Consider the following 26,791-nt stretch of genomic DNA (forward strand, 5'->3'; position numbering starts at 1 on the left):
AAAATTTGTCTTCGTTGATGGGGCAAGGCGTGCTTCCTGTGAGGAAAACAAAACGAATTTGAAAGGATAGAAAAGAAAAAGAGAAAATTCTTGTGATGTGAGGAAATAGTGAACTTTGTACTTGATTACTTCATAGAGGGACAAAATGATATCTTTATACAACTTTCACTGAGCACGTAGTGGTTGAGACTTGAGAGAGAGAGAGAACATATGATGCTGGATTTTCCGATTGTGAGTGGAGACAATACGACTTGAATTTATATATTATTTATGCTTGTTTTATTTGAAGGCGGCATGTGCAAACAGCAAACAGGTTGATGAGATTTCAGTGATTACCTCTACAATTTGTAAGATTGACAGGATTCTGATTTCTGAAAATAGATTCAAGTGTGACTGAATCCATCCATCATATGCGGATAATATTAGTATATTACTTTTCCCATCCATCAAACAGTGCAGATTAGAATTAGATGGAAGGAGCTGTACTGTTACGTGCAACAAAATATCAAAAAGCAATTGCATACTTGAATGGATCTGACCATCCACATCCAGCTGATTGATGATTGGACGGACTCTCCTGGGTACCTTACCTTACATTTACATGAGCTGCTGCTAAATTGTCTGTTCCGCACTTCCTTTTGTAGGGGAGGCCACTATTCCCAGCCCAACAATACTCGCCTTTTAGATTATTATATCAAGTTTTGGAGGCACGTTGGACCCATTTATGATTTATAGATTTTGCAGGTTGGATTCGTTGGAAGGGAACAATGCCGATGATGTGTGCATCAACAGACTATACTCTACATACAGTCCAAGCACAATAGAATAGGCACTTAAAATTCGAATTTCCAAATGATTTATTGAGACCAGAATATCGGAGTTTGATTTGGTGGGGATTGGATTTGGGGAAGAATGACCATTGACCTTTACGGCATTATTTCAACTTTCTAGTGCATTTGGAATTTGCACCCATCTCAATTACATATTATTCTAAAAGGAATGTAGATAAGATTTGGAGGAAAAGGAAATGAAACAGCTAAACCTTCAGTGGGATACATGATATTTCATCATTCTACCCATATGATGTTCACACTTCATACTAAATTGTTATAAATCAGAAATACTACCATGAGTTGTCAGGGCAATATTTAATCCAACTTCAAGGGATCTTCACGGTGAATATAATTATAGATTTGCTTTTGGACGCACATCTCCTCTTACCTATCAGATGAAAAAAAAAAGAACGCCTCATTCCCACCCAACTATCGCCAAAACTGCTTTCTATTTATTATTTGAAAATCAACATATTGCTATTGAAAAATCTAATGTGTAACTATTTCTGTCATTTTCTTTTCATTTTTTCCTCAACAAAAAAAAAAAAATCCCATTCATTTTTGTCCAAAAAACCTCTAATCATCCCATCCGTCTTCCCATCCATCTCTACTGGATGACCTGGAAGTATGGCCATTTGAAGACACATTTCCAGCCTGGAGTCCCCCTGCTGACTTCACTGCCTTGTCCTCATCCCAATCATCACCCCAATCCTGATTCCAACCATCCTCTGTGTCCACAACTACAGCTGAAACAGTCTGCGGCAGCCCCATTTCAAGTTCTTGGTATGGGATTCCACCATCACCGTGCCGCCTCTTCCCTAGCTTACAGCAGGCCCATGTCCCTCCAACAATAAAAGCAATTATAAACAACAAGTAGGCACCATAGATGGGTGACACAAGGGTGGTGTAAGAGGGGATTCGCTGGAAAAACCCTTCAGATACAGGTGATACCATATGAAGCACGCATTCCCCATTTCCAGCATTTAATACTATATTATGACTTTCCGAGGTACTAACTGAGAACTTGATCTGGAATAAAAAAATAAAAAAAAGTAAATACTACTGATAAGCTTTTCAAATAAGCTCACAAAAAATGAAAAAAAGGAAATAAAAAGACCGTGGAAACAGACCTTTTTCACTCGGTGTTTGGTTATCTCTAGCTCCTTAACAGGAATTTTCACTGATGCTGGGACTGTAATATTTACTTTGAGGGTACTCTCTCCATCATTCTGCACCAGAAGGAATAATTCCTGGGGTCCTGTTAGAAGAGCAAAAAGGAGTGAAAATCATTAAACCAATAGAAGAACAAAATCCCTGTTGCCAGAATTACCAAAACTTCAACTACCTTTCTCTTCCACTTTTTTTCTAAAATTTCTGTGCACATAATGTGCTTGGAGTAGAACATGCAATCTAATGGATGCAAAGTAGAATATAAACAATTGAGCCATGGATTAGAGATTAGAGAACATCAACATCGACTTCCAAGTTGCATTATAAATTCTAAAACATAAATATTTAATTCCTTTTGCAACTTCTTGACTCAGAAAGGAAAGAAACAAGAAAGCCAAAACACAAGGAGAGCTAAGAAGGCAATTGTTAAAGATACCAACAAGAATTGATGTTTGAAGTATTAATTTGAGCCATTAGAGTACCCCGGATCAGCGATAACTCTCACTGAATATTCTGTGATAAACCCTCTCAATCAGGGCAGAATCATAGTTGTTACCTCATCACATTAAAGTTCTATAATAGAAATAGAGTGGATTACATGAAATGGTTTTTCTTCTTCATGCGTTATTTTCCTATTTAAGGAAAACACCTAGTATCTGGTAAAGGTGAACTTGGTCCACCCTAAAAGATTTTAATGGTGGAACGTTAAGTTTATGGAATCAAATTTAAGAAGTTTAAGTTTGCAGTAGCTGAAAGAACCATCACATGAATGTGGACATGGGAAGTGGAAGCAGCTGTATAGTATTGCAGATATAACTTGATAATCTGAAAGAGAAATGGGTTATTCACAGGCCAGACTTCAGACTCAGACAATGAACATTTTCAACTGCTTTGGGCTCGGGCGAGGCCCATTCAAATTTTGGCAAAAGCTAAGTCCAAGCCCAGCCCATGAACAGGTCTATTGAGGCAGCATTTGGATTATCAAAAAAATTATTGAGAAAGTTGTAGGAAAGTCCACAAGGAATTTCATGACTTATTCTCCAAGGATACATGAACCATATGAATCGTATGATTCGTGAATCAAATAATAAGATTTAAAAAATAATCATAGGAGTTATATTGAAAAATTTGGATGCATCTCTGATATTATATATACATCGTATTAAACAAAAACAAATGTGACAAATAAGAATAACTTTCATACACAAAAATATAAAAAATTATTGAAAAATCTGGACACATTATTACTATTATTATCATCGTCATCTAAAACTGCCAGATGCAAAGCATGTATACATTTGCTGGTTGAGAAGAAAAGGTATGCCACTCTAATTGAAGCATCCCAGTCAACTTACCACAATACCTTGCAGCATTGGAAAGCCTGAACAATCAGATGCAGGTGGTGGTATCAGAAAAAATGAATGAATAGACTGGGAGGGGGGCATATCCTTTTGTTTGACATGAGGTACTACTTGTACTTCTGTTTCTACTTGGAGCTATTGGGTAGCTCTATAATGTAACACACTCGTTGTAATTACTTGTATATTATTCTTCACCCATTAACAAACTTTTTAGATACTGATTAAAGTCTTACCTCAATACCATTTTTAAAGGTGAAGATAGAAGATATCATGCTTTATATTCTGTTTCCCTATTTAAGATTCTAGTATCAATCTTCACAAGGAGCTTGTTAAGAGGTAATTTTCATAGCATAATATGGAAGGGGAAGAAAAGTCACCTCATTGATAGGCAAAACAAATTGCAGACATAGAGATCAAGGGGAATAAAGCTCTTTTTGTGTAAGTATGCAATAAGCATGGAGATTCAGGGAGAAAAAAGGGAAGTTTGTGGAAGTCAATGAGAGTAGTAGCAAGACTTTTGGCAGTTATAGGGTAAAGCATAAAGTAAAAGATAGCTGCAAGTGTAAATAAATTCATACTAGTTGTTTCATATAGGCAAAGAAATTTATCTCAGGAAAGCAAATTGCAAGTTAGAGCCTGCATGTATCGCTATATTTTTAACTAAAACCCTTCACCATGGCAATATTGGGTGTGAAGGATACTTTTCTAGTAGATTCAGAGCCTTCATATCCACAAATATAAATTTCTTTATGTATAGACTGTTAGAGTGTGGGGCCCATAAATTCATGGCCTATCGTTGTGGTTATAGGGGTTCCCTACAAAAAAACTCTCATTTTGGTTTAAGTGAAAACCATAAAGCCCTAAAATCTCTCGCCCACTTATCTTTATAATATTTTTGAATTTAAATTTGAATTTAGGTAGATGAATATAAGTGGAGAGTGGTTGATTCTTTATAGGCTGTTATAATAGGAGTTCCTTAATGGGGGGGGGGGGGGAACTACCTCCTAAATAGGTAGATAGGGTCCCTCCTTTTAGCTATATTCTAAGAGAAAAGAACCCCCGTTCATTCTACTCTTACCCACCAAACCATTATTGGGAAAATGAGAAAAGATAGTGAGAGAAGAAAAATTAACCCTAGCCTCTCTAGTCCAATACTAGAGTTTGTGAAAAGCTCCATTGAGAAATACAAGAAACTTTTGCCAAATATTGCAAACCATCAGCCCATGTTCAAGACTCCATGAGGAGAAAAGTGCAATACGAATACAAACAAGAAGCTGGACTGAATAGCTGATCAACCTAACTTTGGGAACATTCTGCTTGGCTGGAAATCAAAAGCAACAAGAGAAAGAAGAGATGCTCATGGCAATGGGCTCTACAAGTATCGTTTAGTTTATTTGTTTTTTTTTTTATTCTATTTTGTTGACATTCAATCAAACAATAGTATCAGAGCTGGTCCTTGCAGACCATGGCTGGATTGATTAGAAGGCCAACAATGGGCTAAAAAATTCCTACTGATTTTATTAATGATTGAGTGCATCATTTAGTTTAGTTAATGGGTTTTGGTGATGTTCATTCCAAGACATGGCATGATCTAAAGTTGTAATTGTGAGAAAGTCATTTCCATGTATTGTTTCTTGTTGATGTAATTCTTTGATTACTTTATTTTAAATTGTGGATGCTGAAATTTTAAAGGCATCCTTGATGTAACAGGCCATGTTGAGGATGGACAAAGTTCATCATTAACATATAGTTTCGCTTCTATGTTTTGCTATTTTTTTAGGATTTAAAATGATACACTCAAGCATTACATTTCAGAACCATTATTCAATTCATCTTCAGCCAATATTTATTTATGATTATTTAATTATATTTTTTGGCGCGTCATTGGCTCAACAGCATGCTACGATCCAATCAGTTTTTAATTCCTTGTGGTGGTGTATGGCTGATTGGATTTGTAATAGAGTTTTTCGCATAGTAGCATGCAAGATAGAATTTTTTTAAAGAAAAATATTGATGCTGAAATGCAATGCATGCCCATCAAGTACTAGTTTGTAGCTTATTGATTAATTGCTTACGTTAGAATGCATAGTGCTATTGTTGATATTTTTTTGAGATGTCTTAAATGTTCTCTTATTATTTGATGGATGTACCTTTACTTACGTTACTAAACTCGTTTAAGCCCAAAAGTTGAAGTTGCAAAGGGCTGGCTGAATTGCTAGGGCAATTTGGTAAGGTCCAACTATGTGTTTAATTACACATTTTGAGCTGAATTGGCGCAACGGCCCATTACAATTCAATTGGGAATGTTTTGGGCTGAGATAAGCTTTGTTCTCTATAGAATAATAATAGAAAATTTAGGACTACTTGCATACTCACTTATGGTGGCCTTATGTGAATCAAGGATGTTTAAGCTACCTAATTAATTGATTTTACATATACCACACATCCTTGAGTTTAAGCTGCCGTTAATTAAATTTAGATTTAAACTTAGGCGTGGCCAAAGCAACCTAAGTGTAAATTGTAGTAGGCAACCACATTTTTTGCGAAGATTGCATCTAGTTGACAAAACAATGACCATGAGGGCCCAAAGGCGAATGGTCATTGACATTGACAATTAGATGGAGGGAAATAGATGTGAGTTAATTAGGGAATGGAGAAATCTCTAATACCCAAGGGTGCGGGACCTTCATACTCAAATTGAACCACACCTAGTTTCACATCTAGCGGTTTGCTACAAATGCAATCAAGTTGAATGCCCAAAGGTAGACTTGATTTCGTTTTACAATTAATCTAATAATTTATTTATTCTTTGTGGCAGCTAATCTTAACTTCCTAGACCATAGTTCCATACTTCTATTGGAAGGAGACAATTTATAGGAGTGGAAAGAAAGTCTTCTTATTGCTTTAGACTGCACAAACCTGGACCTAGCCTTACAGGTCAAAGAAAAGCCAATCGTTACAAATGAGAGCACCAAAGAAGAGAAGGAACTTCTCGGAAACTGGGAAAACTCAAATAGGCTGTTCAAAATGATAATGAAATCCAAAATCAGCAAAAATATTAGAGGTGCAGTCCCCGACAAAGAGATAGTAACAGAATACCTGGCTGAAGTAGAAGGACAATTTGAGGCCTCGGAGAAAATGGTGTCACAGAGCCTTTGTAACAAAATGGTTAATATGAAGCTCTCCAACTCCAAGACAATGAGAGAGCACATATTAGAGATGAAGGACATAAGTGACAAGCTAAATGGTCTAGGTGTCGCCTTTACTAAACCCTTCCTAGTGGCCCTCGTGTTGAACTGTTGAGACACAAATAAAGGGAATACAAGTGTACAAGAAAAGGCCACACCAGCCTTTAAGGAATGTAACTAACAGCCAACCACTAGAACAAACTAAATAACTAACTGGACAAGTGGAGAGGCTGGTATAACAGAATTGTAACAGCAGTATATAAATAAGGAAAGGAAGCTAGGAGGGCATCATTGAATGGGAAATACAATCTCTCTCTCTCTCTCTCTCTCTCTCTCTCTCTCTTGTTCAAGAGGCAGGCTTCCTCGAAAGAGTCCCTGAGTTAGGCAGTTCCTAACAAGTTGGTATCAGAGCCAAGATGCCAAGCACCAGGTCGTCCGCAATGGAGAACAGGGTCGACAACATGGAAGGAGAAATGCAAAGAATATCGGCTGACGTCAAAGAAATCAAAGAAAGCTTCGCATCCTTGCTTGAAAGACTGGAACAGGCACCACCTGTGCTGAATCGGGAAGAGCGTAGTGACACCAATCATCGAAGTGGATCAAGAACAACAAGAATCGAGTTTCCCATCTTCACAGGGGGAGATCCCACATCCTAGCTTCTGGGAACAGAAAGATACTTCGATTACCACAACACGCAGGGACCTGATCGTGTTCCATTAGCTTTTGCACAACTGGAAGGAGAGGCGATCGTCTGGTACCAGTGGTACCGATGACGGCACCCAAGAGCCACATGGGCGGACTTCACCGATGCCTTAACCATGCGATTTGGAGTCTCGGATTTTGAGAACTATGATGAAAGCCTCGCTAAGCTACGACAGACTGGCTCCGTCCAAGATTATCAGATGGTGTTCGAAAGGTTAGCTGTACGCGTGCAAGGCTGGCCACAAAACACGCTTGTCGGCAGTTTTGTTGGTGGACTCAAGGAAGAATTGCAGCTCGAGGTAAAATCCATGCAGCCCACCACCGTTCTTGAAGCAGCAGCATTAGCTCGACTACATGAAGACAAACTGAATTGGGCAAGAAGGATTAATCGACCTCTGGGAGCTGTAATCAGACTAGGTATACCGAACCCAGAGCCAGGTATCTTGGGTAAATCGGAGTCCAGACCAGGAGTAGGAATCACAGGCAAGGACGCCAACTCTGGTTCAGGCCTCGACTCAACCAAGAGATTAACCCGGGCTGAGATGCAAGCCCGACGGGAAAAGGGCCTTTGTTATGCATGTGGAGACAAATTCGGGCCGAACCATCGTTGTAAGATCCCTTAAGTTTTCTTCCTTCAACCTGAAACCGTATACGTTGAGCAAGCAACAGATAGTGAAGAGCCAATGGACAACCAAGAATGGGGGCAATGGATAAAGGAATACCTGGAAGTATCCCTACAAGCCTTGACCGGTCTTGCTTCTTCTCAAACTATGAGAGTAACCGGACTGGTACAAGGGCGCCATGTGTCGGTTCTAATAGATAGTGGCAACACTCTCAATTTCATTACCCAAACATTGGTCAGACAACCAGGGATTCCGGTCCAACCATGTATAGCATTCCGGGTGCACGTAGCTAATGGGAGCAACCTGGTGTGCGACAATATGTGCACAGAATTAAAGATAAAGATACAAGGACATGAGTGCAAGGTAGATCTGCACCCCCTGAAAATCAGTGGAGCAGATGTAGTTCTCGGAGTCCAATGGTTAAGGCAACTAGGGCCGGTGATATGTGATTGGGCCCGTCTCACCATGGATTTTCAAGTGGGCAGCTCACACGTGCATATTCAAGGGCAGCTGTCCAAGGGTCCAGGACCCATTAGTCTCGCCTCCCTAAGGAAACAAGCAGAAGACCCAGCCCACATCATTTTAATGCAGATAGACTCCCACGGGAACGGCCCCATTCTAGCCCAAGGAAGCAGATCCGAAGAAGGCCGCACACAACTACAGCAGCTACTTCAAAAGTTATCAATGATCTTCCAAGAACCCAAGGAACTACCACCGAAATGTGCCCATGATCATTGCATTCCATTGCTGCCCGGAACTGCACCCACAAATGTAAGGCCCTATCGTTACCCCTATTTTCAGAAACTAGAGATTGAGAGGCAAGTGCAAGATATGCTTGATAGAAAAATTATACAACCCAACCAAAGCCCATTTTCCTCGCCAGTATTACTTGTGAAAAAGGATGGGACATGGCGGTTTTGTATAGACTATAGGGCTCTGAACATTACTGTGAAGGATCGATTTCCCATACCGGTAATCGATCGATGAACTACTAGATGAACTCGGCAGGGCCACCATATTCTCTAAACTAGACCTGAGATCGGGATATCATCAGATTCGGGTCCATGAGGGAGACATCCACAAGACTGCCTTTCGTACACATGAAGGGCATTATGAGTTTTTGGTCATGCCGTTTGGATTGACCAGTGCGCCAGCTACGCTCCAAGCACTTATGAATGACATATTTCAACCCCATTTGTGCAAATTTATACTCGTCTTTTTTTATGATATACTCGTATATAGCGCTACATGGGACGAACACCTAGTACATCTACAAATCACCTTGGAACTACTAAGGACTCATAAACTCCTTGCAAAGGAGTCAAAGTGCGCATTTGGACAGACACAAGTACACTATTTAGTGCACGTCATCGAAAACGGCATTGTAGTAGCAGACCCGAAAAAGATCTCAAGCATGATAAATTGGCCCTGACCTCAAAATGCTAAGGAGTTACGGGGCTTCTTGGGTCTAACAGGGTACTACCGGCGATTCATCAGAGGATATGGACTGATTGCTGCCCCCTTGACAAGTTTACTTAAGAAGAATGGGTTCTGTTGGACTAGGGAGGCCCAACAGGCCTTCGAGACACTCAAAACAACTGTCTCATCCCCACCGACGCTCGCACTTCCAAACTTCTCAAAGGACTTCATCATTGAATGTGATGCGTCAAGCCAAAGAGTTGGTGCAGTCCTCATGCAAGAAGAAAGGCCTCTAGCGTTTTTTAGCAAGGCAATGACAGCACAAAAATGGGCCAAGTCAGTATACAAACGCGAATTGATAGCAATTGTTCTCACAGTTCAGAGGTGGCGGCCCTACCTTCTAGGGAGGAGGTTCATTATACGAACCGACCACCAGAGCCTGAAATTTCTGTTGGAGCAGTCCGTACTATCCCCAGAACAGCAGCGATGGATAGCCAAATTACTCGGCTATGATTATGTCATTAAATACAAGGCAAGGCACACTAACAAGGTGGCGGATGCACTGTCACGCCAACCACAACTATTTCCATTACTTCTCACGGGCCCAACATGTTCCATCATGGGTCAGCTAAGGGAAGAAGCTGAAAGGCACCCACAACTGAGCAAGCTGCGTTCACAAGTCCAAGAGGACCCTAGTAGCCACCTAGGGTACACAGTGGAGGACAGCTTGTTGCTGTATAAACGCCAAATAGTGATACCACAGAATTCAGCCCATATTCAGTAGCTTCTAGAAGTGTTCCACGCATCACCAGTAGGAGGACACTCGGGGATCCTGCACACTTATAAGAGACTAACCACCCAATTCCACTGGAAAGGCATGCGAAATTCAGTCCAAAAATTCATATGTGAATGCGTCATTTTCCAGAAAAATAAAGTGGATACCTAGTCTCCAACAGGACTGCTACAACCACTCCCAATTCCTACACAAGTGTGGGCAGATATATCCATGGACTTCATAACGGGGCTTCTCCTTTCCTATGGCAAGTCCGTCATTCTTGTAGTGATTGATAGATTCACCAAATACTGCCATTTTCTCCCTCTATCCCACCCCTTTACAGCCTCAATGGTGGCTGAGATTTTTACTAAGGAGGTGGCATGAATGCATGGTACCCCTAACTCTATTGTCTTAGACCGCAACCCTATTTTTATGAGTTGTTTATGGGCAGAACTTTTTCGACTACAAGGAGTGAAACTCTTCAAGTCTACCAGCTACCACCCTCAAACAGATGGGCAGACTGAGGTGGTCAACCGGAGTTTGGAAAAACCTATCTAAGGTGCTATGCAGAGGATAGGCCACGTCAGTGGCTCAAGTGGCTTCATTGGGCAGAATGGTGGTACAATACCACGTATCATAGTGTAGTAGGAATGACTCCCTTTCGAGCTCTATATGGACGGGACCCACCTCTCCTACTCCCATATGAGAAAGGGTCTACAGCAGTAGCAGCAGTAAAAGACCAACTCCTCCAGCGAGATAGGGTGTTACAAGATCTCAAATCCCACCTCCATTGAGCCCAAATGGATGGCAGACTCCTACAACAGAAGGCATAAGCCTGTCCAACACCAGATTGGGGAGCAAGTCTTCCTTAAACTACAACCATACAAGCAAGTTTCAGTAGCAGGCCACAGGTGGAACAAACTGAGCCCAAGGTACTTCAGCCCATTTCGGATTGTGGAACGCATTGGGTCTGTGGCATACAGGCTTGACCTCCTAGCAACATCAAAATTGCACCCTGTATTCCATGTATCCCTATTAAAGAAATGGCCAAAAACAGGAGCAATAACAATCACCCTCCCATCATTCTCGGAAGATGGCCAAGTTCAAACTGAGCCCACCCAGATAACAGATATCAGGTGGATACACAAAGGAAATCACATCGAACCAGAGGCATTGGTGGTATGATCAGGTCTCCCAATTGAGGATGCAACTTGGGAACCATACTTGGACTTACAGAATAGATTTCCACATCTTGACTTTGAGGGCAAGGTCACTTTCAAGGGAGGAGGGACTGTTGAGACACAAATATAGGAAATACAAGTGTACAAGAAAAGGCCACGCCAGCCTTTAAGGAATGTAACTAACAGCCAACCACTAGAACAAACTAAATAACTAACTGGACAAGTGAACGAGGCTGGTATAACAGAATTGTAACAGCAGTATATAAATAAGGAAAGGAAGCTAGGAGGGCATCATTGGCTGGGAAATACAATCTCTCTCTCTCTCTCTCTCTCTCGTTCAGGAGGCAGGCTTCCTCGAAAGAGTCCTTGAGTTAGGCAATTCCTAACAAGAACTCTCTGCCTACAAAGTATAGACCATTCAAGGTCTCTTATAACACACAAAGAAAGCCATGGAGTTTCAATAGGCTCTTAACTATGTGTATCCAAGAGGAAGAGAGACTGAGGCATGAGAAGATGGAAACAACGAACCTTGTGCTTAAGGACAAAAAGAAAGGAAGCTTCACGAAGGGCAAAGGTTAGAAAATGACCAAGGGAAAGGGAAAGGGAAAGGCGTATCGGCATGCTTCCTCCGCAAGAAAAAGAGCCATTTCAAGAGTGATTGCACTTGTTACAAGAAATGGTTGGAGAAGAAAGACCAGATGGGAAAGAATGCAAGTATAAATCTATCCCTTGTTTGTGAATCACATTTAATTGAAGTCCATAGAGACTCTTGGTGGATTGGCTTTGGTTCAGTGTTTTAAAAGCGCAAGGTGCAAAAAAGGCGCAAAACTACAAAAAAAAAGCTAAAAAATCGAAAATAAAGTCAGAAAATTAAAAAAAAATGCCAAAAAGATATTAAACATAATGTTAAAATCAGTTGGAAATTGTTTCTTAATTGACAACCTTTATAAATTGGACTGCTCATTGGGTGAGACCAAATTGGTCTTAAGTTGCAATGCGAGTAATAAAAGGAGTTCTCATGAAAGGGACTCTCTAACCTTGGGGCGCAAAAGGTTGGGTCATATATCAGTTGATCAACTCAAAAGATTAATGAATGATGGGATATTGCAACCAATGGATTTCACCAAGTTCCCCACTTGCGTAAGTTTTATAAAGGGAAAACAAACTACCGAGAGGGGAACGAATGCCGCAAGAAGTAATGCAATTTTAGACTTGATCCATACAAACATGTGTGGACCCCTACCTACTCCCTGCTTGGGTGGTCAACAATACTTCATTACTTTCACCGATGATCACTCTAGATATATGTATCTTTACCTACTGCATGAAAAATCAAAAGCCCTAGAGGCATTTAAAGCTTTTAAAGCAGAGTTAAAGAAACAAACAGGAAAGACCATTAAGGTCTAATAGAGGTGGGGAGTATTGTGGTAGATACACGGAAGCTGGTCAAAATCCGGGAGCCTTCACTTTGTTTCTCCGAAAACATGGTATTGTCGCACAATACACCATGTCAGGTTCTTATTAAAATGGTGTGGTAGAAAAGAGAAATAGAACGCTTATGGACATGGTGATGAGTATGATGTGCAACTCCTCTCTACCACAAAATTTGTGGGGGGAAGCCCTTAAAACTGCAGTGCACATACTGAATAGGGTTCCAACAAAGGCAATTCCTAAGACGAGTCCAAATTTGCTGACCGCAACACATTGCTGGCCACGTTCACCCAACTATATATGGAATATTGGTTATGTTGTGGTCGTCGATGTTCTCAATGCGCGGCTGGATGAGCATGTCTAGCAATGTGTTGTGGACAACATATCCGAACTCTTCCTAAGACACCTTTTGAACTGTGGGTTGGAAAGAAACCCAACCTAAATCATGTACACATCTGGGGTTGTAAAGCCGAAGTAAGGGTGTATAACCCATAATTGGGGAAACTAGACCCAAGAACAATAAGTGGATACTTCATAGGATATGCAGAAAAGTCAAAAGGATATAGGTTTCACTATCCTAATAATGCCTTAAAAGTGGAAGAAGCCAGGAATGCTAAATTTCTAGAGGATCATGAAGAAAGTGGGAGAGAGCTCCTTGAAGCTCAACCTAGTGGGACAAGTGTTGTTGCATGTACAAATTGCATTTTGCTTGTACGAGAAATGGGAACAACAACAACTCCTCAATCATGGGGAAGTGGCACCCACTGAGACCACTGAAAATGATCAAACAATTGAGGCTACTAATGAGGTTCAAGAAATCGTTCTTGAACCTGAAGGACCAATACCTCATAGATCTTCTAGAATAAGGAGAAGCACTGCATTTCCAGATTTTGTGTATCTCCAACAAACAGACTATGACATTGGTGTCAAGGATAACCAACTAACCTTTCCAGAAGCCATGAATGGTTCAGACTCTTTGCTATGGCTTAAAGCCATGAAAAGTGAACTAGACTCCATGGCCATGAATGGAGCCTGGGAACTTGTACCAGTAGGAAAAAGAGCAATTCCATGTAAATGGATATTTAAAACTAAGCGGAATCCTACTGGCATAGTAGAGAGGTACAAAGCCAGATTGGTGGCAAAAGGATATAACACGAAGAAAGGAATGGATTATAATGAAATTACATCACAATGGCTTTAGTTTCGAAGAAGGATTCATTACGAATCACAATGGCTTTAGTGGCGCACTATGATATGGAATTACATCAGATGGATGTAAAAACAACTATTCTAAATAGGGATCTTCAAGAGTAGATATACATGGATCAGCTAGAGGGTTTCATTGCTAAAGGAAACAAGCATTTGGTGTGTAAATTAAACAAGTCAATATATGGCTTAAAGCAATACTCCTGTCAATGGTATTTCAAATTTCAGAGCGTTATTACATCATTGGATTTAAAGAAAACGTTGTTGACCAGTGTATATACCTTAAGGTCAGTGGGAGTAGCTTCATTCTGCTAGTGTTGTATGTAGATGATATACCTATAGTCAGCAGGAAAATTGGCTTGCTTAATCAAACAAAAGAATTCCTAATTGAACAATTTGACATGAAAGATATGGGAGAAGCATCCTGTGTCTTGGGCATCGAGATCCATAGAGACAGAGCCCACAAGACACTGGGTTTATCCCAGATGGCATATATAAATAGGATCTTGCAAAGGTTCGATAGGGAGAATTGCACACCAAGTGTAGTACCCGTTAATAAAGGAGAAAGGCTAAGCATAAATTGCTGCCCACAAACTCAATATGAAAAGATAGACATGGAGAAAGTTCCCTATGCATCTACAGTTGGGAGCCTCATGTATGCACACGTGAAAACAGGACCTGATATTGCTTTCACAGTGGGAGTGTTAGGCAGATTCCAAAGCAATCCAGGTAGAGAGCACTGGAGAGTGGCCAAAAAAGTTTTCAGATATTTGCAAGGAACTAAGGACTATTTGCTTACTTATACACAAGTAGACAACCTAGAGTTGTTGGGTTTTATAGACTCAGATTTCGTTGGGTGCCCCGATAGTAAAGCATCGACATCAAGATATGTATGTCTGCTTGCAGGTGGAAAAGTACTAATAAAAAGCTTAGAGCATCCTCTACGATGGAAGTAGAATTCATAAGATGTCATGATGCCATGACACATGCAATTTGGTTGAAGAATTTTATCACAGGACTCGATGCCTTAGTGCTCGACAATGTGGATAAACCGATAAAGTTGTTCTGTGATAATTCTGCGGCTGTGTTCTTTTCAAAGAACAACAAGAATACTAGTCAAAGTAAATCTTAAAGTACTTAGTAGTGAGGGACAACGTGCAAGAACGGAAAATCATCATTGAGCATATAAGAACTAAACATGAGCCATGTTAAAAACATAGGAATTGTTAGTTCTTTTACAGAATCAACATGATGACACGTGTCAATAATTGATTCTCTCGTTCTTGCAATCCCACAACTGTCTAATGCATGCACATCATTATAGACAGGCAGAAGAACACAGCTACGACTGGTATACAAATATAATCCACTACATTGAGGGTTACAAGTGTAATCGTAATGATGCATGGATGGAAACTCAACTTTTAGGAGAGATTGCCATGATCTAAGTTTACATAAGTAATTATGTAAGTGTGTTTGAGAATCACCATGAGCTATGATCAAATTGCGTCCTTCCATTGTTGACCCACCCGGGCCAAGTGCGAGATTGTTAAGAGTGTGGGGTCCATAAATTCATGGCCCATCGTTGTGGTCATAGGGGTTCCCTACAAAAAGCTCTCATTTTGGTTAAGTGAAAACCATAAGGCCCTAAAATCTCTCACCCACTTATCTATATCCTATTTTTGAATTTAGGTAGATGAGGATAAGTGGAGAGTGGTTGAATTGACAGGGGAGGTGGTTGATTCTTATAGGCTATTATAGTAAGAGTTCATTAATGGGGGGAACTACCTACTAAATAGGTGGATAGGGTCCCTCCTTTTAGCTATCTTCTAAGAGAAAAGAACACCCATTTGTTTTACTCTTACCCACCGAACCATTACCGGGAAAATGAGAGAAAATAGTGAAAAAAGGAGAATTAATTCTAGCCTATTTAGTCTAGTACTAGAGTATGTGAAAAGCTTCATTGAGAAGTACAAGAAGCTTTTGCCAAATACTACAAACCACCAGCCCATGTTCGAGAATCCATAAGGAGAAAAGTACAATACGAATATAAACAAGAGGCTAGACTGAATAACTGATCAACCTAACTTTGGGAGCATTCTGCTTGGCTTCAAATCAAAAGCAACAAGAGGAAGAAGAGATGTCCATGGCAATGGGCCCTACAGGTATCATTTAGTTTATTTATTTGAGGAGTTGTTCCATTTCTTGTACAGGCAAAACATAATCCGCACATGTAACACCTATCCCACTATGTTGAGCTTCAAGGAGCTTTCTCCCACTTACCTCATGATCCTCTAGAAATTTAGCATTCCTGGCTTCTACCACCCTTAAGGCACTATTAGGATAGTAAAACCTATATCCTTTTGACTTTTTTGCATATCCTATGAAGTATCCACTTATTGTTCTTGGGACTAGTTTCCCCAATTGTGGGTTATACACCCTTACTTCGGCTTTACAGTTCCAGATATATACATGATTTAGGCTAGGTTTCTTTCCAACCCACAGTTCAAAAGGTGTCTTAGGAAGATTTCGGATTTGCTGACCACAACACACTGTTGTCCACGCTCATCCAACCACGCATTGAGAATATCGACGACCACAACACAACCAATGTTCCATATATGTGGCTGGGTGAATGTGGCGAACAATGTGTTGTGGCTAGCAGATCTGAACTCATCTTAGGAACTACCTTTGTTGGAACCCTATTCAGTATGTACACTGCAGTTTTAAGGGCTTCCCCCCACAAATTTTGTGGTAGAGAGGAGTTGCACATCATACTCCTCACCATGCCCGTTAGCGTTCTGTTTCTCCTTTCTATAACACCATTCTGATCAAGAGAACCCGGCATGGTGTATTGTGCGACAATACCATGTTCTCGGAGAAACAGAGCAAAGGCTCCCGGATTTTAACCAGCTTCCATGTATCTACCATAATACTCCCCACTTCTATCAAACCTTACAACTTCAGTGGTCTTTCTTGTTTATTTCTCTACCTCTACTTTAAAAGCTTTAAATGACTCTAGGGCTTCTGATTTTTCATGCAGTAGGCAAAGATACATATATCTAGAGTGATCATCGATTAAAGTGATGAAGTATCGTTGACCACCCAAGCAGGGAGTAGGTAGGGGTCCACAAATGTTTGTATGGATCAAGTCTAAAATTGCATTACTTCTTGCGGCAATCGTTCCCCTCTCGGTAGTTTGTTTTCCCTTCATAAAACTTACACAAGTGGGGAACTTGGTGAAATCCATGGGTTGCAATATCCCATCACTCATTAATCTTTTGAGTTGATCAACTGATATATGACCCAACCTTTTGTGCCCCAAGGTTAGAGAGTCCCTTTTGTGAGAACTCCTTTTAATACTCGCATTACAACTTAAGACTAATTTGGTCTCACCCAATGAGCAGTCCAATTTATAAAGGTTGTCAATTAAGAAACAATTTCCAACTGATTTGTTGGATTTAAACAACTCAAACTTTTAACCAATAAAAAGTAGTTTAAAACCATCTAAAGTTAACTTGGAGACTGAAATCAAATTCCTAGAGAACCTAGGGGCAAACACTTCGAGGCGATCTCCATTTCCCAAATAAATGTTTCTATGGCCTCGATTTCCATGTATTAACAATATGAATCGAGGAACCAGAGTCAATCCGCCAAGAGTCTCTATGGACTTCAATTAAATGTAATTCACAAACAAGGGATAGATTTATACATGCATTCTTTCCCTTCTGGTCTTTCTTCTTCTCCAACCATTTCTTGTAACGAGTGCAATCACTCTTGACCTCTACCCTTCGTGAAGCCTCCTTTCTTTTTGTCCTTAAGCACAAGGTTCGTTGTTTCCAGCTTCTCATGCCTCAATCTCTCTTCCTCTTGGACACACATAGTTAAGAGCCTATTAAAACTCCATGGCTCTCTTTGTGTGTTATAAGAGACCTTGAATGGTCTATACTCTGTAGGCAGAGAGTGCAACACGAAGACCACTAGAAAGGGTTCAATAACGGTGACACCTAAACCATTTAGTTTGTCACTTCTGTCCATCTCTAATATGTGCCCCCTCATCGTCTTGGAGTTAGAGAGCTTCATATTAACCATTTTGTTAAGAAGGCTTTGATACCACTATTGGTTGATTGAATGTCAACAAAATAGAATAAAAAAAACAATTAAACTAAATGATACCTGCAAAGCCCATTGCCATGAACGTCCCTTCTTTCTCTTGTTTCTTTTGATTTCAAGTCAAGAAGAATGTTCCAAAAGTTAGGTTGATCAGCTATTCAGTCCAGCCTTTTTGTTTGTATTCGTACTATACTTTTCTCCTTATGAATTCTCGAACATGGGTTGATGGTTTGCAATATTTGGCAAAAGTTTCTTGTATTTGTCAATGGAGCTTTTCACATACTCTCGTACTAGACTAGAGAGGCTAGAGTTAATTCTCCTTCTCTCACTATCTTCTCTCATTTTCCCAATAATGGTTCGGTGGGTAAGAGTAGAACGAATAAGGGTTCTTTTCTCTTAGAAGATAGCTTAAAGGAGGGACTATCCACCTATTTAGTAGGTAGTTCCCCCCATTAAGGAACTCCTACTATAACAACTTATAAAAATCAACCATCTCTCCTATCAGTTCAATCACTCTCCACTTATCCTCAACTACCTAAACTCAAAAATAGGATAAAGATAAGTGGGTAAGAGATTTTAGGTCCTTATGGTTTTCACTTCACCAAAATGAGAGTTTTTTTTGTAGGGGACCCCTATGACCACAACAATGGGCCATGAATTTATGAGCCCCACACTCTAACGATGACACTTTTCTAGTAGATTCAGAGCCTTCATATTCACGAATATAAATTTCTTTATGTACAAACCATATTTGGGTAACCTTTTGGAAATTGAATATTTGATTTCATTGATTTATCTCACTAGGATGAATTTATGTGCAAAAAAGTGTTGATATGAATTAAGACTTTTCTCAAGACACTCCTATTTTAGTTTTTCCAACAAGAGGGTACCCCTCAAGGAGGACAATCTTATAATATTTCTAGTTCATCTTGATCCCTATGGACAAAAGGTATGGACAAACCTTCAAGAACTCAGATGGAGAGGATCTTGGGAGAAGATTTTAAGTAGGGTGGTTGAAATGGAGAAATGCTCAAGCAATTTTGTACGATTGGCATATAGCAATGAAACTAAAAGGAAAGTTTTATAATATGGCTACAAGACTAGCGGTGTTATATGGTGTTGGACAATTGGGGGAACAACATAACTACAAAATAAGCATAGATGATATGAAGATTCTAACATGGATGAGTGACAAGACTAGAAAGGATGGAGTCATCAAAAAACACATAGAGGAAGACTTAGGAGGAGTCCCAATAGGTGACAAGATAAGGGAAGGTTGACCAAGATAATTTCGCCATTAGAAGATTAAAACAATAACTTCACCAATGAGAAGTCATTGGGTACAAATAGAAAGCTCTATGAGAGTGAAGGGAAGGCCAGATAGGCCATGGGTTAATTTAACTGAGAAGATAGCTCTTGATAGAGTGCAACACTGGAATAAGATTCATTTAGCCAATCCCAAATAACCTTGGATCAGGCTTTGTTGGTTGAATTGATAGTTGTTCAAGCCCTTTATGCTTACGGTCTCCTATTGCAGAAGTAGAGAAATCGACTTTATTTGTTCAAAGATCAGTCTTTTAATATTCTATTCAAATTCTCAATGCAGTCCTTTTAGTAGTCAATGGAAAAAAGGAGGGAAACAAAGAAAATAAAAAATGATCTTACTTCTTTATTTAATATTTTTTTTCTTTTTGTTATTTATGTAGATGAATTGACTAAACATATTCAAGAGGAGGTCCCATGGTTCTTGATTAAATGCAAAATCAAGTTTATGGACAAGTACATTAGAAACAAGAAGTTTTAAAATAAGTAGAATTAAAACAGAATATATGCAATGTAAATTCAATAATACTAGGAGAGCAAACCATGATACACTTAGGATTGGTTATCAAGATATAACTCATTGTGACCTCATTTTTTTCAGCAAAAGTGAGATTTATTATATTAACTTGCAAAGTATGAGTGATTAATACAACTTGATTGATCAAAATGTCAATCCCCTCTTACAAGACCAAGTTACAATGATACCCAAGACAAACGCTGCCTCATAACCCCTTGTTTGGCTAAGGAGTCAGCTAAACCATTTGCACTCCTCCTAACCCACTTGAATTCAACCTCTATTTCTCTTGCAATCTTTTCCACTTCTCTTGGCACATGCTCAAGGATCCAAGGAATATGCCTGTTGGATTTTGCCCAAGAGATGACTATCTATAAGTCTCCTTTTGCCTCAATCATTCTGAATCTCAGCTGTTTAGCTAGCCTAGGACCTTGCAATAGAGCCAACAATTCAGCCTTCAAAGAGTTTCTGAACCCAATTGGCCCTGAAAACATGGCCACAATCCTCTTCTCTGAATCTCTGAAGACCCCTCCTATTCCAACTATACCTGGGTTTCCAAGGGAGCTCCCATTGAAATTCAATTTTACTTTATTACCTGCTGGGGGTTTCCACTCCATCCTAACCGTCTTTTACTCTTGAATATTGTGCTATTTCAGCCCAAGCCCTTGAGAAGTCAGTTATCGAGAAGGAATTGAAGCCTTGGTTCAATAATTCATAACAAAGGGGGCATTGAGGAGGATTTTTTCATAGAATTAGAGCATGATGAACAAAAAGGAGGGGCAAAACTGCAGAATTATGTGGCAGGAAAAGACCACCTTGGCTAAAGGGAAAATTCCATAAAACAATTATAAGGCCATCTATATCGAATGGACTTTGGAGTAGAGTGTTTTTTGGTAGTAAATTAAAAAGAAAATTTATTAGGAAAATAGAAGAGAGTACAAAGAAGGTGATAAGAAATCACCCACCAAAAATGGAAAACCTCTCCCAATACCCACATCAAATGCCAAAACTCACAAAGCAAAATAAAGCAACCTCTCACCATATATTCAACCAGCTACATAACTCAATACTTTAAGAAGTTGACACCTCCCTACAATCTAATCAACTAAAATTCACTATAGGAGTTGCTCCAATAAGTGGAAAAAATGCATATGCTTAGATAGATGAATGGTAAAACTAGAAAGGATACGGCCATAAGTGAAGTCAAATGAAGAAACCTAGGAGTAGCTCCAATAGGTAACAAAATGAGAGAAAGTAAACTGAGGTGGTTCAGTCACGTGCATGGAAGACCATCTACAACACCTGTAAGAAGAAATGATCCATTACAAGGAGCTAAAAGTGTTAGAGGCAGACCAAAAAGGATCTGGTGGAGACAGTAAGAAATTATTTAAACACACATAATTTGGTGATGGATATGGCACAGAATAGAACAGAATGGTGAAACAGGACTTATGTAGCTGACTGCCGACCCTATATAGTTGGAACAAGGCTAGATGATGATTATGATGATTTATTTAGCAATATTACAATGGATAATTTTCTCTTCAGTGCTTTCAATTTCAAAGAGGGAAAAGTAACAATTTTCCATCCTTTACAGGTTCTCCTACAAACAAATCATAGTCTAGAAGAAATTGTTCAAACTAGAGGACCAAGTAGACACAAATTGTTCAAACTAGAATAAATTCAGTTGGACAAAGGAAATCCTAACAAAATGGCTGACCTTCCGGAATTAAGTATCAACAATGAGATAATTCCCAGAAGGATCTTACCTCTATGCACCAAAATGGTTTAATGTTAATGAGGCAATTTGATATTAACCTAAATAAATATGCTAGAAATGACACTAACTAAAATGCTAAGCAGTGTAGTAAATGCGATAATTAGGCTCACATTAGAAAAGCAAAATAAACGATTTGCAGGAAGGACTATAAGTTGACTACACATATGCAAGGGAAGGATTAGCAGTTACCATTCTCATGATGTTTAAGGCACGCGATCATTTTCTTGTTGTCTATGCATCTGTTAGGTGCCACTGCACACTCTCCTCGTGATGAATCAACAGGACTATCAGATTCATCTCCTTTTTGGTTAGTTTCATCTTTGTCTACGTGGGTTTTAGCCTGTGGACTCGGTGCAGCCTGACCATCTGAGACCTTCGGGCCCACGTCTGTTGAATTATCGGGATTGAGGTGGCTAGGATCCGAATTCAAAATAGACGTGGGGCTGGGCGATGGGGAAATCTAAGAAAAAAAAACATAAATTCTCAGAATTCAGAATTGGAAAAGAAAGAATTCGTAACTCCAGAGACAAGGAAACGGAGTGCAAAGAGTATTACCTCTTCTTTTACAGGGAGCTTCACCTTGGGTGCAAGCCCCGCCTTTGTTCTAAACCTTCCAAGCAAGGAAGCATCGGATCCTTTACCAAAGATCAAAATCAATATAATTACTGTGATAACTCCTTTTCTGTCCATCCTCGAGGGTCTCTAACCTCTACGGATCCAACAAATTCCTAGCCCACGAACGCAACCGATCCGTATATCAAATGAGAATAAATCCGAGAATCTCATATTTTAGCTGACATAGAGCCTGTAGGACCAAAGATTGAAGGAGAATTGAAACCAGAAAGCAGGGAAATCAATTACATATCCCACACTAGCTCAGAACAACAACGAACCAACTAAATTTAAGATTTCTTGATGGAATAGAAGAAGTACAGACGCGGTAAAGAGATTGAAATCGGTTCAAACATGAAACTAAAAGGGGGAGACCTAAAACAATCTTAGGGATGAAACTAGGGTTTAAACAATCATGGGAAAGATGGATGGAAATCGTAAATAGAACGCTAGAGAGGCCAGAAGTCGGGCAGACAATAACGTAGACAGGAATTTTTCAATGTGAGGGGGTGAGGTGGAAATTGGAAATTGGTAGTCAATCCCAGTCTTTTCCTTCATTTCACGGTTTGTTTCTGGGATAATTTCACATTGACGATTTCAGCGGCCTCCTTGTCATTTCCAAAATGCCCAGCCAAACCTCACGTTATTCGTCTGTGCGCGTGAGTTCAAATTGGCGCCTAACAGAGCGCTCCACAGGCGCCCCACTTGCATGAAGAGATGTTTTCGGTACACGGCTGGGATGGGTTGTGGAGCGCCATACGAATTTTGTGCGCGTTTCGTCCGAATTCGATCTGTTGAATAAATATTTGACGAATAAATTATTTGAAAAATAAATACTTTAGAAATATTTATAAGTATAAGTAATTATTTGAATGAACAGTGTTTTGGGTCCTTTTTCAGATCACTTACAGCTATTTAAAGTATTTACCAGTAGGAAGTTAAAATGTGTTTATATAGAAGTGTAAAATACAAAAACCTTTTACAATCATAAAAAACCTCTGTTATAGTTTCACTTTAACAAAAACAATCTCCTTATTTTAAAAAAAATTGATAGAAACCTCCCTTTCGTCAATAATCTTGACGGAAAATGTTAAACAAATGATAGTTTTTTTTCAAATATCTATTTTACCCTTTTTACGACTTGATGTGTATCCGACCCTCGAACACTGTTAATCTTCTTCAACTACTTCGCTGGGTTTTGCCCTTCTTCAATGGAGGTAAGCGCCCGCAAGCTCAGCCTCAGCCTTAATCCGGAACCACGAACACAGGTCGCTGCCAATGTTGTTCTTCAAACCCAGATGATTCTTCCGGATCTAAGATGGTGGGGATAGGGAGGTAGATCTTGCCTATACGAAAGATTTTCCCGTGCGGCTAGAACATGCTGTGACTTTAGTGTGAGGAGCAAATCCATAATCAATGAAATTAAGGGGTTGATGACAAAGATGGCGAACGACGGGGCATGTAGAGGCAACACATCAACAACGGAGCTATTCCTTCAAGGGACTAGAGCGGTGCCTGTGCACTGCCTATACGTCAAAAAGAACCGGCCGTTGGTGCTTGTGATCCCGATCGAAAGGAGAAGGCGAGAAGAGGGGAGGAGGAGAAGAGGGCCGTCAAAAGAGCCGTTCATTCATAAGGTGCTTCAAACATACTTGTGCACTAGAACCAGCATTCGAGTCTCTGAGAAGAGGGGCAGAGGAGATGGCAAGAAGAGGGGTAGAGGAGAAGAGAGCCCTCGAAGGTCGCGTCAAACTCTACGATGCAAATGCAAACCCAGATTTTCTGAAGGCCCTCGAAGGGCCAACATCCAAGTGTCAATCATGGTTCCCAATCAATTAATCTCCAACATTTCTTCAAGCCAGTCCCTCGCAAACGAATGGGTTCGAACCAATGTCGTTCCTTTCTACCCCAAAACCTTGATTCTTTACCTCCTTGTCAGCAATGAAATCTTCAGCTTCTCCTCCGACCAAGATCGACAAACATGGTACGATCTCGTCCAAGCAATGCGCCGACTCAAGTATTCCCTCAAAATCCACAACATTAGAAACATCAAAATTGGGACTACAGTCGCCATGGATGTCGTTCAATCGTCCTTCCCACCATCGAACGAAACGTTTTGGTCCGATATCTCCATACCCGTGATGAAGCCTCTGTTACAGTTCTTTAACCGAACTAAATGGCGACCCCACGAACATTAATCTCGACTATGCGCTTTTTAAATGGAACCAAACCTACACCGACCCGCGAAGCGACTTTAACCTACACCAACCTCTTCGACCAGATGCTCGACTCGGTTATCTTCGCCACGACCAAACTTGGGTTCCCGAGCGTTTGGCTTGTAATCGCCGAAACAGGGTGGCCCAATACCGGAGACGTCGACTAGATCGGAGCGAACATCTTCAACGCAGCTACATATAACCGAAATCTAATCTGGAGAATGACGTCCAAACCAGCAATCGGAACTCCGGCCCGACCAGGTGTAGTAATAGTAACATTCATTTTCGCATTGTACAACGAGAACCAGAAGGGTGGACGGGGAACTGAACGGCATTGGGGATTGCTGAATCCGAACGAAACCTTGGTTTATGAGGTCGATTTAACTGGAAAACGGTTGGAATTCGACTATTAGAACATGGCTTCAAGTTTCGACTAGTGGGAGAAGGATCCATTGTTCTTTGCCACAGAGGAAGTTCGGTTGCATCTCAGTGAAGCGGCAAGTGTAGTTAGCTGCTACGGGCTCGAGCAGGGGATCGTTCTTGGACGCTAACAGTGTGAACCATGCCGTCACCATCAAAGAAATGGTGACCGACAACAGGCTTGAACAGGGGATCGACGTAAACAATCCAAGGTTTCGGTTCCATCGGGAGAGGGTGTCTTTTGTTGCGAGAAAGGTAAAATAGGTATTTGAAAGGGTAAAGTAGGACCAGGAAAATCATTAACGTGTAAAAAGGTAAAATAGGTATTTGAAAAGAGTCAATCATGATTTTAACGTTTTCCGTATTATTGTCGGAAAGGAGGTTTTTGTCAAATTTCTTAAAAGTAGCGGAGAGGTTTTTGCTAAAATAAAAATATAAGGAAGGTTTTTATGATTGTCAAAAATTTTAGGGGAGGTTTTTGTATTTTACCCTATATAGAAAAGGGATGGGCTACCCTATGTAGCCACATGAAGCGAAAAAAATGTGTTTATATAAAAATCGATCAAATTATGAAATTTTAGGGGATTTAAAAAATTGTTTATTTTCTTGGGTTTCAAGCTAAATCTTTTATTGTAAAACAAGAAAAATCCTATGCTACTTCATTAATGTTCTTTGGGATAAATAACTCAATTTATTCATACTTGTTAAATAATTGATACAAGAGAAAGCTCTTTAAAAACATTGAGATGAACATATCAAATGTACAAACATTTTTTTTACAATTTTAAAACAAAAATAAAAACTAAAAAAAAAGCTAGAAGTATAGATGGTTATAATTATCGGCCAAATCGCCAATACAAGTGATGTAGCGCAATCTAGTTGCTCCCTGTAGGAGACGATCTAGCTACCAGCAACAACGGGCTCGATGAACCTACAAGAGATGAATCGGAGAACCCGAGGTGGACTTCCGATGCTTAAGTTAGCACTTAGTTGTGAGCTGAAAAATGATATCAGATTGTGAGAAAGCTAGAGAGCAGAGATTACGCAACTCTTCGCCCATGGAGGGTGAGGTCTTTATATACTGGAGTCCTCACGGGTTTGGTGGAGTAGTTTCTAGATCCCCACTGTGATGGGATCCGTTTCTGTGTTAGTTGGGAATAATGCCACCAACCGGTAAGGTTGCCTATTTCCGCCTGAATCGGGAAGTGGGTGAGCTAATACTAACAGTTACAAGTCATGATCCCGTAAGATGCGGGGTACGATGGTGAAATCATCGAGGTTGTCATGTGGTGGTTGGTTTGATTAAGAAGCGAGCTGCCTGTGAGGTGCCGAACTGCTTAGTGGCGAGCTACCTATGAGGTGCCGGGCTGCTTGGTGGCGAGCTACCTGTGGAGTGTTGGATTGTTTGATGGCAAGCTACCTGTGAGATGTCGAGCTGCTCCTTAGTTGTCATGAGGTGCCATATGTTATAATGTCATAATATCATTGGAGGGCCAAATCCGCCCTCATCAATAAGGTTGAGTAAATAGGCATGGGGATGGACTGAAATGTTGTAACTATGAAATTCTACACATAACCAAGTTGTTGTTTTCCACTAGTCTACAATAGTTAAAAAACTAATGAATTCGCTTTAAGTTATATAGTTATAGATCTCTTTTAACTCATGCAAGAGCACATACTTAAGCCTAATGCACTTAACTAATCACCAAATCACAAATCTAATCCTAGGATATATACCCATCATAGGATATATAAACAATAGAAGGATTAATGAAACTTAAAAAAAGAAGTTTCATTTTTTTGTTTATCATTTGGTCATTCCCCTGAATCAAAAAACCATAACCATGGTGTATTCAATCCATCTCTCTCTTTCCTTCCATCCCTTCAATCCCAGTCCTTCATTTCACGGTTTGTTTCTGGGATA

At 40.0% G+C, this 26,791-nt stretch overlaps 1 protein-coding gene and 1 pseudogene across 1 annotated transcript; one reads left to right on the forward strand and one right to left on the reverse strand.

Moving 5' to 3' along the window:
• Positions 1-1,263: 1,263 nt before the first annotated feature.
• LOC148868021 (uncharacterized) lies at positions 1,264-25,081 on the reverse strand. Its single transcript, XM_088972395.1, has 5 exons — positions 23,361-25,081; positions 22,175-23,022; positions 21,809-22,079; positions 1,964-2,091; positions 1,264-1,862 (listed from the first exon to the last, which is right to left on the reverse strand). The coding sequence occupies exons 2-5, from the start codon at positions 22,307-22,309 to the stop codon at positions 1,410-1,412; spliced, it is 987 nt and encodes a 328-aa protein (XP_088828521.1). The 5' UTR covers positions 22,310-23,022; positions 23,361-25,081; the 3' UTR covers positions 1,264-1,409.
• LOC148868022 (putative glucan endo-1,3-beta-glucosidase A6 pseudogene) lies at positions 23,800-24,860 on the forward strand (annotated as a pseudogene).
• Positions 25,082-26,791: the final 1,710 nt, after the last annotated feature.

This window comes from Nelumbo lutea, chromosome 2, assembly GCF_056320005.1.
Source record: "Nelumbo lutea isolate HS-2025 chromosome 2, American lotus-T2T, whole genome shotgun sequence".
NCBI lineage: Eukaryota > Viridiplantae > Streptophyta > Magnoliopsida > Proteales > Nelumbonaceae > Nelumbo > Nelumbo lutea.

Coding starts and splice junctions, on each gene's coding strand:
- LOC148868021 (XM_088972395.1), bottom strand. CDS start 22,309: ATGGACAGAAAAGGAGTTATCACAGTAATTATATTGATTTTGATCTTT. Junction 2,092..21,808: donor CCTTAAACATCATGAGAATG/GTAACTGCTAAT, acceptor CTCTTCTAACAG/GACCCCAGGAATTATTCCTT. Junction 1,863..1,963: donor CCAAACACCGAGTGAAAAAG/GTCTGTTTCCAC, acceptor TTTTTATTCCAG/ATCAAGTTCTCAGTTAGTAC.